This window comes from Siphateles boraxobius, unplaced genomic scaffold (genome assembly GCF_051911475.1).
Source record: "Siphateles boraxobius isolate OS27281-9 unplaced genomic scaffold, OSU_SipBor_1 5, whole genome shotgun sequence".
In the NCBI taxonomy this organism is placed as follows: domain Eukaryota; kingdom Metazoa; phylum Chordata; class Actinopteri; order Cypriniformes; family Leuciscidae; genus Siphateles; species Siphateles boraxobius.
The window spans coordinates 18,800,770-18,813,697 of NW_027509141.1; the positions used below are offsets into that span (position 1 = coordinate 18,800,770).

Consider the following 12,928-nt stretch of genomic DNA (forward strand, 5'->3'; position numbering starts at 1 on the left):
ACAGCTGGCCACGGGGCCCCGCAAGTATGTATTTCCCCCAATGAGCCTTCTTGCACAGACCCTGTGCGAGATCAGGGAGGACGAGGAGCAGGTCATATTTGTCGCGCCTCACTGGCCCACCCGGACCTGGTTCTCTGAACTTGTTCTCCTCGCGACAGCACCTCCCTGGCCTATTCCTCTGAGGAAGGACCACCTTTCTCAGGGACGGGGCACCCTATGGCACCCTTGTCCCGATCCTTGGAACCTCCATGTGTGGCTCCTGGATGGGACGAGGCAGGTTGAGTACCCTACCACCAGCAGTGGTGGCTACTGTCACTTCCTCTAGAGCATCGTCCACGACACATGTCTACACGTTGAAGTGGAACCTCTTCGTCAACTGGTGTTTTTCTCACTGAGAAGACCCCCGGAGATGCTCGATCAGTGTCGTACTTTCCTTCCTGCAAGATGGGTTGGAGCAAAGGCTGTCTCCCTCCACCCTAAAAGTATATTTTGCCGCTATCGTCGCACATCATGACGCAGTTGAAGTCCTTGGGAGAGCACGACCTGATCGTCAGGTTCCTGAGAGGAGTGAGGGGACTAAATCCTCCTCGCCCTCCTCTCGTTCCCTCTTGGGACCTCTCAGTGGTGTTAACTGCCCTGCAGAGTGCTCCCTTTGAGCCTCTGCAATCAGTCGAGCTTAAGTTCCTGTCAATTAAGACAGCGCTCCTGGTTGCATTGGCCTCCTTCAAGAGGGTGGGGGATCTGCACGCATGTCCGTTGACGAAGCATGGGTGGAATTCGGGCCGGCTTACTCTCAAGTGATCCAGAGACCCCGGCCTGGATATGTGCCCAAGGTTCCCAGCCAGGTGGTGAACCTGCATGCACTGCCCTTGGAGGAGGCAGACCCAGCCTTGGCACTGGTCTGTTTAGTACGCACTCCTGCCTACGTAGACTGAACACATAGTGTTCTGGACCTCAGACCAGCTCTTTGTCTGTTTCGGTGGGAAGCTGAAGGGGAAAGGCTTCTCCAAGCATAGGTTGTCTCACGGGATGTGGACACCATTGCTTGGCTTACCAGCAGCAAGGTCGATCATGCCCCCTTGGTGTGACAGCCCACTCCACCGGAGTGTGGCTTCCTCTTGGGCTCTAGCGCATGGCGCCTCGCTAACAGACATCTTATAAACTGTGTTTAGTTTATAAGATAAGAAATAATCTGGCACCTAAGTACTTGTGTGATTATTTTTCAAAATTTTTTGATACGCACAACTACTGCACCAGGGGGAGTTCCACAGATTACAGGCCCTGCCGTTTTAAGAGCTGTGTGGGAAAGTACTCTTTCCTATACTCTGCAGCTGTCTTGTGGAATGTTTTACCTTTGAACCTTAAACTGTTGAGCTCTTCCTATTATCATAAAATATTATCACCATTATTATAAAATAATAAAAAGAAAGAAAAAGGAAATAGAAATCGAAAGCCTTGAAGTACTAGGAATATTGTATTGTCTGCTTGTTTATCTGGAAATTTAGCCCTTGTTTCGTTTTTTTTATTGTGTTTTTATCTGTTTTATTTGTTTGTATTTTGTATGCCCCTTTCTTCATTGTTTTCAATGTTTTTAGTCCATGAACTGTTACTCATCTTAAGGACCACAATGGAAACAAGCCTTTGGGCTTTTTGTGTTTTTATCCTTTTGAACACTTCATGTTGATTTTTGTTCAATAAAGTTTTCAAATCTGTAGAGCTGCAGGCTGGGCAACACCAAACACATTCGCCAGATTCTACAATGTCCAAGTGGAGCCAGTGTGTCATGTACTCGCTTCAACCAGCCAGTACTAGGACCCGCTCTTCGCTTGCTCACCATTCCACTCCATGGACTGGATACGTGAGCTTCCCAGCAAGCCCTGAGTTCCTCCAGCACTCCTGACGTCAACGCCAGTATCTATTGCCTGCGCTTTGGCTAGGTGCCTTCCGTGTGTATCCTCTGGGCGACCACCACATGTGTATTTCCACTGTAAGCCTCTCTGAGCATGTGTCTTTCCCTTGGCAAGCCACCTTGCCACCCCTGGGGTTGAAATATTCCACATGCGGCTGGACACCCCAGTGTTCTCCATATGCATCCCTCCGGGTCATATGTGTATTCTCCAATTTTTTAATCAATTTTTTTTATCTGCAAACCTAAAAGCTTTATAATGTTAAAGATAACGATTTCAAATAAATGTTTTTTTTAATCCAAGAATCGTGAAAAATATTAAAAAGTTTTCCATAAAAATATTCAGCACAACTGTTTTCAACTGATACTACTAAGAAATGTTTATTGAGCACCAAATCAGCATATTAGAATGATTTCTGAGAGATCATGTGACACTGAAGACTGTAGTAATGATAATGAAAATTCAGCTTTGCCGAATAAATTACATTTTAAAATATATTTAATAGAAAACAGTTTTTTAAAAATTGTGAGTTAATACTAATAATGTTTTTTACTTTATTTTGATCCAATAAATGCAACAGCCCAGTACAGCCATTTAAAAAAAAACATTAAAAAGGTAGTTTTAAAAAATATTAATAGTGCATATTTTTAAAAGTATAGTAGGAATTTTATCAAATTACATGAACCAAATAAAATGTATATACTTAGTTAAATGCGAATGTTTTGGATACACAGACGTCTTAAATGTAAAAAAAAAAAAAAAAAAAATGGTGGGTGTATCCCAAAACGCTCGCTCTTTCTGATCTTTAGAGGGAGTGAGATGTCTGCCTTCATTGGGAGTAATTTCCCGGCCCTGCGTGTGTGGGCAGTGAGATGTAGGCAGGCTGTTTCTGAGGAGCTTCTCATTGATCTCTCACGGGCACATAGTGCTGCAAAATTCCATTAACAATCTCACAGCTCAGACGCGACTGCAGACTGAGTCTGGCCGCACAGGTGGGCTGTCATCTCCCGATAGAAGACAAGCCCCTCTCTGCTCAGTACTACCGTCCTCCCGTGGCCAGTCGTGTAGTATATTCTGGCGATCCGACTAGAGTGAGAATTGGGGTTAACACAACAGGAAGGGCCTGTGATTTCCTGGAACACAATAATAACAGCGCCGAAAAAGATTTGAATCTCCCATTCTGCCCATCACCGGAAAGAGACGCATTATGAGTGGTCTATTTAAATTACCAGAAGTGTTATTGTTAGTTATATGTTCTCTATTATTTAACTGGCAAGTAATGGACTATAAAATGGCTCACGTTTTGTATTTCCACTCCACTTGTGTTTCATTAAAGGTGCCCTAGAATGTTTTTTTTTATTACTTTATAATGTTTCCTGGGTTACCCTTATAATGTTAGTATGTTTTTTAGATAAAAAAATAATCATAATTTAGAAATAAATGGCATTTTTCCTAGCCTGCTTTAAGCCTCTGATTTGAACACTCTGTTTGAAGGGGCGTGTCTGCTGTGGGATTCAGTGTAACCGCGGCCACTGCTGTGATTGGCTGACATGCTTGCATATGAAATAGCTACGCATTAGATGTGAAACTCTCTCCCGAATACTTTTACTACTGCTATTATACGTTTTTACTATAACAGCTATCGAGATTAACGAATCGTGAGATGTTTTTAAAGTATTTAGATCTATTCCCATCACATAAAATGTTGCCGTGATGAGCATTGAGCAGATGACAGTGTGTTGATCGCGAGAATGAAGATCTTATCATTGCAAAGCAGTTTCTGCACTCTCTAATGCTTTCACCAATGCAAACACGATGATGTAAATACAGTAAGAGCTTCGTTGTGCAGTAACGTGCGCCATTGATTTCATAACGAGTTTGGCAAGTGTCCAGATAAACTCGCGCTGTGTGGAAAGATTGTTCTTTGATCGCTTTCTGTATATAATTTGTTCACAATTTAAATACGATTATTTTCATCCTACTAAAAGAAACGATGTGAAGCTGATATTTTAGTCACTGGCTTGACTTACTGATGCATAAACAGTATTGAACGATTTTGAGAGAAAGATTACCTGTCTGAACTTGAACAATTACACATCAGAAAGTGTTGCTTGGTAGCTCGATCCGAGGCCAGCTCTGTATTGGCCCAAGTTGAGGAAACAGTCGGTGAAATGTTTGGAAATTTCCAGAGAAAATAAAATTAACCCATTGTTTCTTCAGAGGCTCAGATGAAGGAACTAAAAAATACTTTTGTGTTCATGTGTACATCCACACTGAGCAACTGCCATGCTTCGGCTGCGCAGTTCCGCCTGGCATTGAGGGCTGGCATTATGCAAATATTTGGAGGCGTACATATTAATGATCCCGACTATTGCGTCACTGTCGGTATTGTGTGGAGAACCGACCGTTTTTCAGGGGTGTTTTTCATAAACGTGAATTAAATGAGAACGCGAAAACAGTCCAGTTTGAGATTCACTCTATGTCATGTCCATGCACTGAACTCTTGTTATTTGACTATACCAAGGTAAATTCAATTTTGAATTATAGGTCACCTTTAACGGTGGTGAATTGTGATTGTTTGTTACTCCTGTAGGGGGCAGCAATAGTATTATGGGCGAATCATTGAATCGTTAACTCAAATGATTTGGAGAGTTCGATTCATTAATGTGAATCCGTTCAAACTGTCCGTTTTGATGAATCGTTTCAGACATTTGGTTATTTGATTTACTAACCTAAATTCTTAAGCCTCCTTTTGTAATGTTTTAAATATCAAATTTTGTGTATTCAGTAGTGGTTGAACGACTTCAGATTTTTTGAAGTCGACTTTTATGACATCAAAGTCGATTCGACGTCGACTAGTCGATGACGTCATTCATAAAAACACAAGACATGGGACTGCTTTGCAACATGCCACAATTTGCAATTAATTAACAGAAAATTATAGATGCTGACGGACAGCTAATAATGGGGCCGTTTACACCGGGTAACTTCATGCGTTTTTACAGATCTGATTTATCAAAACGATTCCATTTACACCTGGTCACATAAATATGTTTTCGCAAAACGGATATAAATCTGATCTTCAAACAACGCGCAGATTTAACGGAGTTCACGTCACCGAAAGCAACAGTAATGAGCTGCATTTTATTGATCATCAGCTCATTTCAAAATCAAAGAGCCCAATAAGAGAGAACGCACTGGTAAGATCATTTTGTTTCTTTACTTTTATCGAAGATGATTGTGTGTTAAGCGTCTGCGACTTTCACTTTTATTTGCGACAGTTTGCACGTTGGCTTGATGAATAGATGCTCAGCTGCGGTGATACGTGTTACCATAGCTTCGTCATATAATGAATATAACATGACATATAGGCTAACACGCTCTCACACGTTTGTTTTTAGCATTGTTGGGAGAAGTCCAATTTACATATGTGGTTTCAACAACTAGATGCATTTACACTTGTCAAGTTTCGTCTGTAATGCGGGCGGCCCAGACCTCCTCCTGAAGTGGCGATCGGATTTAAATCCGTCTCGAATGCGTTTCGGAGGGCATTTACACCTGAAGTGAACACACGAAGTGGCCAGGTGTAAACAGCCCGCTGTTTACATCATCATTTAGGATGAAAAGAATTAAGAAAAGAAAAAAAGCTATAAATTCGTTAGTGATGCGCAGATCCACGTAATACAAAATAATATTCAAATTAATTGTGGTTGAATTAGAGATACATCATTAATATGTTTAAATAAATATATGAAAAAAATAATGTTTAATGATTTTAATAAAGAGACTCTCATTTCCCGGTAAAACAGTGAGCGTGCGTCATGCTTTGTTTTCAACAATATCTAGTGTTAGGTTAGTAAATAGTATGTACCACACTTGATTTAGGCTACCAATGATGCTTTCTTGCAGCAATGACCCTCTGGGCTCTTCATCTGTTGTCGTCTGCAACATAGACATCATATAGACGCGGTCATGTTAGTATCAAAATTAGCTCAATCATAGCGTCACATCATCAACACGACTAGTCGACGTCAAGCTTGAAGCGTCACGGCATTGCATTAAGGTTGACTAATCGACTAGTCGGTTCAACCCCTAGTATTCAGTTGTTTTTAGTATTAGTAGGCTATTTGAAAAAAATCCATAACAGTTATTGTTATTGTTATTTGTTGTAATATTGGTGCATTACATAAATTAAATTTATTACATATTTATTTACATTGGGCTCTGGAAAACATGCAATCATTATTTAAAACAAACAACAACTGCATTGGTTTAAATTATTGTTCCTCTGAAAACAGTAGCAAAAAAATAAATACCTAATTTCAAAGGTGAAAAAAAATATCACGATTATTTTTAATCAAGATTTTTTTTTTTGCTGTGTCATCCAGCCTTTCTAGTTGCTTGGCCGCATAAATAAATGCTTATTTTGGGAGTTCCCACATACTAAACAAATAGATTTAATTGTACTGGATTAAAATTGCACTGACATGTCTGTGTCACCTCAAATAATTTAGCTAATAAAAATTATCCCAATGATGCAGCATGTTTATCGCATAGTGCCTGTAAATATTATTTCAGCTGTGAGCTAGACATGCACCACAAATATCCAGGTCAAGGACTATTGTTCTCTCTCACACACATAAACTCTCTCTCTCTCTCTCTCTCTCTCTCTCTCTCTCTCTCTCTCTCTCTCTCTCTCTCTCTCTCTCTCTCTCTCTCTCTATCTCTTAAATTCTCTCTATCTCTCTCTCTCTCTCTCTCTCTCTCTCTGTCTCTCTCTCTCTCTCTCTGTCTCCCTCTCTCTCTCTTTCTCTCTCTCTCCCTCCCTCTCTCTGTCTCTCTCTCTCTCTCTCTCTCTCTCTCTCTCTCTCTCTCTCTCTCTCTCTCTCTCCCCTCTCTCCCTCTCCCTCTCTCTCTCTCTCTCTCTCTCTCTCTCTCTCTCTCTCTCTCTCTCTCTCTCTCTCTCTCTCTCTCCCTCTCTCTCTCTCTCCCCTCTCTCTCTCTCTCATCTCTCACCTTGTATCGCGTTGTATATTGTATCTCATCTCTTTCTCAATTTCCGTGGTCATGACATTAAAAACTATCAATTTGTGGTAAAACACTTTTTGGTTGTGCTCCCCCAAGGCATTTCCACAGTAACCCTTGACAGAAACTACCAAGACATTTGTCACTTGCACTTTTTCTTTGCTTTTGTATATCCCTGCAAATGTCATTTGAAATGAGAATCTATTGGTGGGTTGGATTACATCGGATGCTCTGTGCCGTGCGTCTTACAGCCTGTCATAATTTCTTTGCCCCAAGGTGGCCGTGACATTTGTTGTGGGTTCAGAAGTTCACCAAGAGACCACGAATGACTTCACCCAAATCGGGAAACCTTTTCTAATGGGAACAGTAGCTCTCGGTAAGACAAACCTCTCTTGTTGTATTCCCCCCCAAAAAGTATTTGGACACTTGCGTCACACTCAAAAATGCAATTTTTGCAATGGCTTTTAAAGTCACCACCATCAAATAAAATTCTACAAGAATGTTGCAGTGTTTATTATAAATTATTTATCTGTGGACATCATTTTTAAATTTTTTTTTTTTTTTTACTTCCTTCCCTCTTGCAACGACATCTCTTCTGTGATGAATAGGCAATAATCCCTCCCCTCCAGCAACCTGTCAATCTCATGACATCACACCATTGTTATTTTAGTATCACTTAAATACTATTATAGTTTTTGTTAATATTTCATTTAGATTTTATTTTTATGTTTTATGTTTTCACTTTATTTTAGTTGAAGTTTTAGTTATTTTGATGTTTTTTAGTTTTTTAATGTCTATAACTTTTATTAACTTGTACTTATTAGTGTTAGTTTATTTAGTTTTAGTTATTTTAGCACTTTGTTAAACTAAAAGCAAAGGAGAAATGTTGTTTTATTTCATTTCAGTTAATGTTTATTTAGTTTGAAGTAACGAACATGATTTTTCCTTGTTGGATTATTAGTTTTAGTTCACAATAATATCCTTGGATCACAAACAAAATAAAGTCTCGCCCTACAGTTGGTCACAATAGAGAAGAAATCTGATTGCAATTTCCATTTCATGCCAACTTGTCCAACTGCCCATGAAGTCAATTCCATTTGCATTAAGTCATTTTTATTTCATTTTGAACAATAAGTCCATTGTTTGGCATGATTAAACCAAACAAACTTCATTTCCCTTTCAAGGGAACTTCGAGCTGCGTCAAACGCTGCGGGAACGCCCCTGCGTTGTGCGTCATGAAGCACGTATGGAATCAGCCCAATGGAGAGATGAAACGTCATAGGCGGGTGACGTCATCGACCAGGAAACTATAAAGCACCCCAAAAACACAAGCGCATTAGCTTCTGTGCTTTCAGTCGCGCTACATGTGAATCTGTCCCTGTGTGATATTGTCTGTCTTACATACCCTGCACCACACAAACAATTTATCCCTATATATATATATATTGAGAGATTATGGCGGACGAACAGCAGTTTAGAAAGTGTGTTCCTCCCTGCTCGCGTTATTTAACGAGCGGGGATACACATGATCTTTGTGTTGTTTGTTTGGGAGTTCAGCATGCCCAGTTTGCTCTCGAGGGAGCAGACTGTGAGCATTGCGAGCGTTTGCCGTTAAGGACGCTCCGCTCCCGCCGGTCGCTCTTTGAGGAGAGCGGTTCGGTGCGCGCTCCCCGCGGTTCGGGTCCCGCTTCTGCCGAGGCAGAGCGGCGGCGCTTATCGTGGGGATCGCAGATGGATCTCACAGCGGGGTTTGAGACGGGCTCTGCCTTATCTCTCCCTTCACCTGTGAGATCCAGTGCCTCAGTCCCGGGTTCGGAAGCACGCGCTGCGGTTTCTTCCGCTCGGGCTGAGGCACCAATGCTATCCAGTTCTGAGGAACTTGATGTTGTTAGTGTTGAGGGAGATGTGGAGGATTCGCCACCCCACACTCCTGAGAGTGATGAGCTTATGGAGGTGTTAACAAGAGCTGTTGAAAAACTTAATATTGAATGGCCAGTGACTAGACAGGAGTCTGTTTCTAAATCAAAGTTGGATGAGAGATTTTTGCCGTCACGTGTGCAGCCTCCACGCCGGTGCCTGCCGTTTTTCCATGATCTCCACACCGAGGTGTCGAAATCATGGAGAAAACCGGTGTCATATAGAGTGTTTAGTCCCCAGACTTCAACATACGCTAATATTATGGGAGCCAAGGCTCATGGTTATGGTGCGTTGCCTCGTGTGGAAGAGACGCTTGCGAGCCATCTCTCCCCCGAAGCAGCATCATCTTTTAAGGCACCGGCATTACCCACCAAGCCTTTAAGAAACACTTCGGCTTTGGTGGGTAAAGCATATTCGGCAGCAGGTCAGGCTGCGTCATGTCTGCATACTATGTCAATCTTGCAGGCATACCAGGCTGATCTGCTAAGGGACATGAGTGAGAGTGAGGAGGTCAGTACTGACGTAGTTCGCGAACTGCGTCAGGCTGCTGATTTATCCCTGCGTGCCACCAGAGAATCGGCCAAATTAATGGGTCGTTCTATGGCAGCTCTGGTGGCCGCAGAAAGACATTTGTGGTTAAATCAGACTAATATTAAAGAGAGAGAAAAAGCTTTTCTTTTAGATGCTCCTCTTTCTCCCATGGGGTTGTTTGGTGATGCTGTGAATTCAGTTATCGATAAATTCCAAGAAGAAAAGAAACAAACTGCAGCTTTTAAAAAGTTTCTTCCCCTTAAAGTTCATGTCCCTGGGGCTGCTGGGCGGGAGCAGCCCCGGCCGTCTTCGAGCTCATCACATAGAGCGCAGCAGAGGCAGAGTGTCGCGTCTCGTGCTCCCCCTGCTGGACAGTGGGCTCAGCCGCGACACTCTCAGCCGAAGCCTTCTCCCAGTAGAACTGATCTGAGGACAGTTATATTGGCTAAGAAGGCTTCGGCTAAGAAGAAGTCCTGACGCCAAGCCGTTCAGGATGCTGAGGGTGGTCCCCACCGAGGCGGAAAGGTGTTCACCTCTTTTTACGGTGCCCATTCCTCCTCGGTGCCCTCAGGGGCTCGTTCTGCCAACCCCGCCTTTATGCCGGGGCACAGACGATCCCAGCGAGCGCTTTCCCGAGGGACGCTCGCTCCCTCTGAGGAGGGTCTCAGAGCGGTCAGACCAGTTGTTCCCTGCCGGTGCGCCGTTACAGGGCGCTGCGTCTGCTGCTCAAGTTACACCAGAGGCCAGTCTCGAGAGGCTGGTACCCTTAGTAGAATTTCTGGCAGAGTGGAAAAGCCTTCCAAAAATATCTCATTGGGTCCTGCAGACAGTAGAAAAGGGTTATGCTATCCAGTTCAGGTGTCGTCCACCAAAATTCAGAGGGGTTCTGCACACAGTGGTGGGCCCCGAGCAGGCTCTGGTATTGGAACAAGAGGTGAAAACGCTCCTTCAAAAAGAGGCTATAGAACGGGTTCCTCCTCCCAGTTTGGAGTCAGGTTATTACAGCCGATATTTCATCGTTCCAAAGAAGGATGGGGGGTTGCGTCCAATTTTAGACCTGCGCATATTGAATCGCTCGGTAGGGAAGCTAAAATTCAAGATGCTCACTATCAAGCAGATCGTGTCTCAAATCAGGTCCGAGGACTGGTTTGTCACGATAGATCTGAAGGACGCATACTTCCATGTGTCCATCCTTCCACAACACAGGAAGTTCCTGAGGTTCGCCTTCGGGGGCGAGGCGTACCAGTACAGGGTTCTTCCGTTTGGCCTAGCTTTATCTCCCCGCACTTTCACGAAATGCATGGATGCAGCACTAGTGCCTCTGAGGCTTCAGGGCATTCGTATTCTCAATTACATCGACGATTGGTTGATTTTAGCTCAGACCGAGCAGATGGCGGTTCGGCATCGAGATGTCGTCCTCGCTCATATCAGAAAGTTGGGGTTGAGGCTGAACGCAAAGAAAAGTGTATTATCTCCTTCCCAGAAGACCACTTTTCTGGGTGTCGTTTGGGATTCGGTATCGATGCGGGCGCGACTCTCTCCGACCCGCATCGCTTCGATTCTCTCAGCTGTGAAACAAGTGAAGCTAGGCCAGCTACTCACTGTCAAGCAGTTTCAGAGACTGTTGGGTCTGATGGCAGCAGCGTCCAACGTTATACCTTGCGGCCTGTTGTACATGAGACCGCTACAGTGGTGGCTCAGGACCAAGGGATTCTCCCCGAGGGGAAATCCGCTCCGCACGTTCAAAGTCACGCGGCGCTGCCTTCGTGCTCTGGTCATGTGGAGAGAAACTTGGTTCCTATCCAAAGGTCCTGTGCTGGGGGCTCTTTGTCGTCGCATAACGCTAACGACGGATGCTTCCCTCACAGGGTGGGGGGCGGTCATGAGTGGTCGCCCAGCCCAAGGTCTGTGGCAGGATCATCATCTTTCGTGGCACATAAATTGTCTAGAGATGTTGGCTGTGTTTCAGGCTCTGAAACACTTCCTAACAGACCTGAGAGGCCATCATGTGTTAGTTCAATCAGACAACACGTCGGTGGTCTCTTATATAAATCATCAGGGGGGCCTGCGGTCTCGCCGGCTTTACAAGTTGGCCCGTCAGATCCTCCTGTGGTCCCAAGGGAAGCTACTATCTCTGAGAGCAATGTATCTCCCTGGGTATTTGAATGTGGTAGCAGACTCCCTGTCGAGGCAGGGGCCGAGGCCAGGGGAATGGAGACTCCACCCCGAGGTGGTGGAGCTCCTTTGGTTGAGTTTCGGTCGCGCCGAGGTGGACCTATTCGCTTCCAAGGAGACCACTCATTGTCATCGGTGGTTCTCCATCACTCTTCCAGCCCCCCTGGGGTTGGATGCTATGGTGCAGCCGTGGCCGAGGTCACGTCTGTACGCCTTTCCCCCGATTGCTCTGTTACCAGGAGTTCTGGAGAGGGTCCGCCGGGACGGGGTCAGTCTACTACTAGTAGCCCCGTTCTGGCCGGCCCGAGTATGGTTTGCGGACCTGATTTCTCTCCTGGACGGTTCTCCTTTGGAGCTCCCGGTCAGGAGGGATCTACTCTCCCAGGCGGGGGGCACGATACTTCACCCCCGCCCAGAATTGTGGAAACTGTGGGCTTGGCCTCTGAGGGGGCCCAGCTCATAGACTCCGGTCTCTCAACCGAGGTTGTTGAGACCATTCTTAACTCCAGAGCTCCATCCACGAGGAAGCTTTATGCCTTGAAGTGGAAACTTTTCACTTCTTGGTGTGGAGAACACCTGCAGGACCCAGTTAACTGCCCAGTGGGTGCAGTGCTGGAATTCCTGCAGGAGCGCTTCTCCACAGGGTTATCCCCCTCCACACTAAAGGTGTATGTGGCGGCACTAGCTGCTTACCACGTCCCTTTCAGTGGAGTTTCTCTTGGGAGACACCCGCTTATAACTCGTTTCCTCCGTGGCACTTTGAGGCTGAGGCCAGCAGTTCGTACGAGGGTGCCGACTTGGGATCTGGCCATTGTATTAGAAGGTCTTTCCCTAGCTCCTTTTGAACCTATCGAAGAAGTTCCCGAGAAGTTTCTCACTTTTAAGACTATCTTTTTGCTTGCTATCTCTTCACTAAAAAGAATCGGAGATTTGCAGGCTCTGTCGGTTTCACCCTCGTGCCTGGAATTTGCACCTGGCATGGTTAAAGCTTTTCTGCATCCTAGACCAGGTTACGTTCCTAAGGTTCCTACTAATATTGTTAGACCTACGGTTCTGCAGGCTTTCTGTCCTCCTCCATTTATGTCATCGGACCAGGAGAAACTTAATTCACTCTGCCCTGTTAGGGCATTAGACGCTTATGTCCACAGAGCTGCCCTGTGGAGGAAATCAGAACAACTTTTTGTATGTTTCGGGCCACCCAGGAAAGGGTGTCCGGCGTCTAAACAGAGAATGAGCAAGTGGGTGGTTGAGGCTATCTCACTTGCTTATGAGTCGGCTGGCCAGCCTTCACCTTTGGTTGTCCGAGCTCACTCTACCAGGAGTATGGCTGCTTCTAAAGCTCTTTTGTCGGGGGTTTCCCTGAGTGATGTTTG

The 12,928-nt window shown here is 44.7% G+C and overlaps 1 protein-coding gene across 3 annotated transcripts in view; it reads left to right on the forward strand.

Annotated features, from left to right (window-relative positions):
* The window catches only part of LOC143711515 (uncharacterized), a 232,757-nt gene that overhangs the window by 127,232 nt on the left and 92,597 nt on the right, over positions 1-12,928 (forward strand). For all 3 annotated transcript variants that reach the window (XM_077203077.1, XM_077203076.1, XM_077203078.1), the window contains one exon: positions 7,209-7,308. In XM_077203077.1, the coding sequence (XP_077059192.1) occupies positions 7,209-7,308 (100 nt within the window). The remainder of the gene's footprint in view (positions 1-7,208; positions 7,309-12,928) is intronic.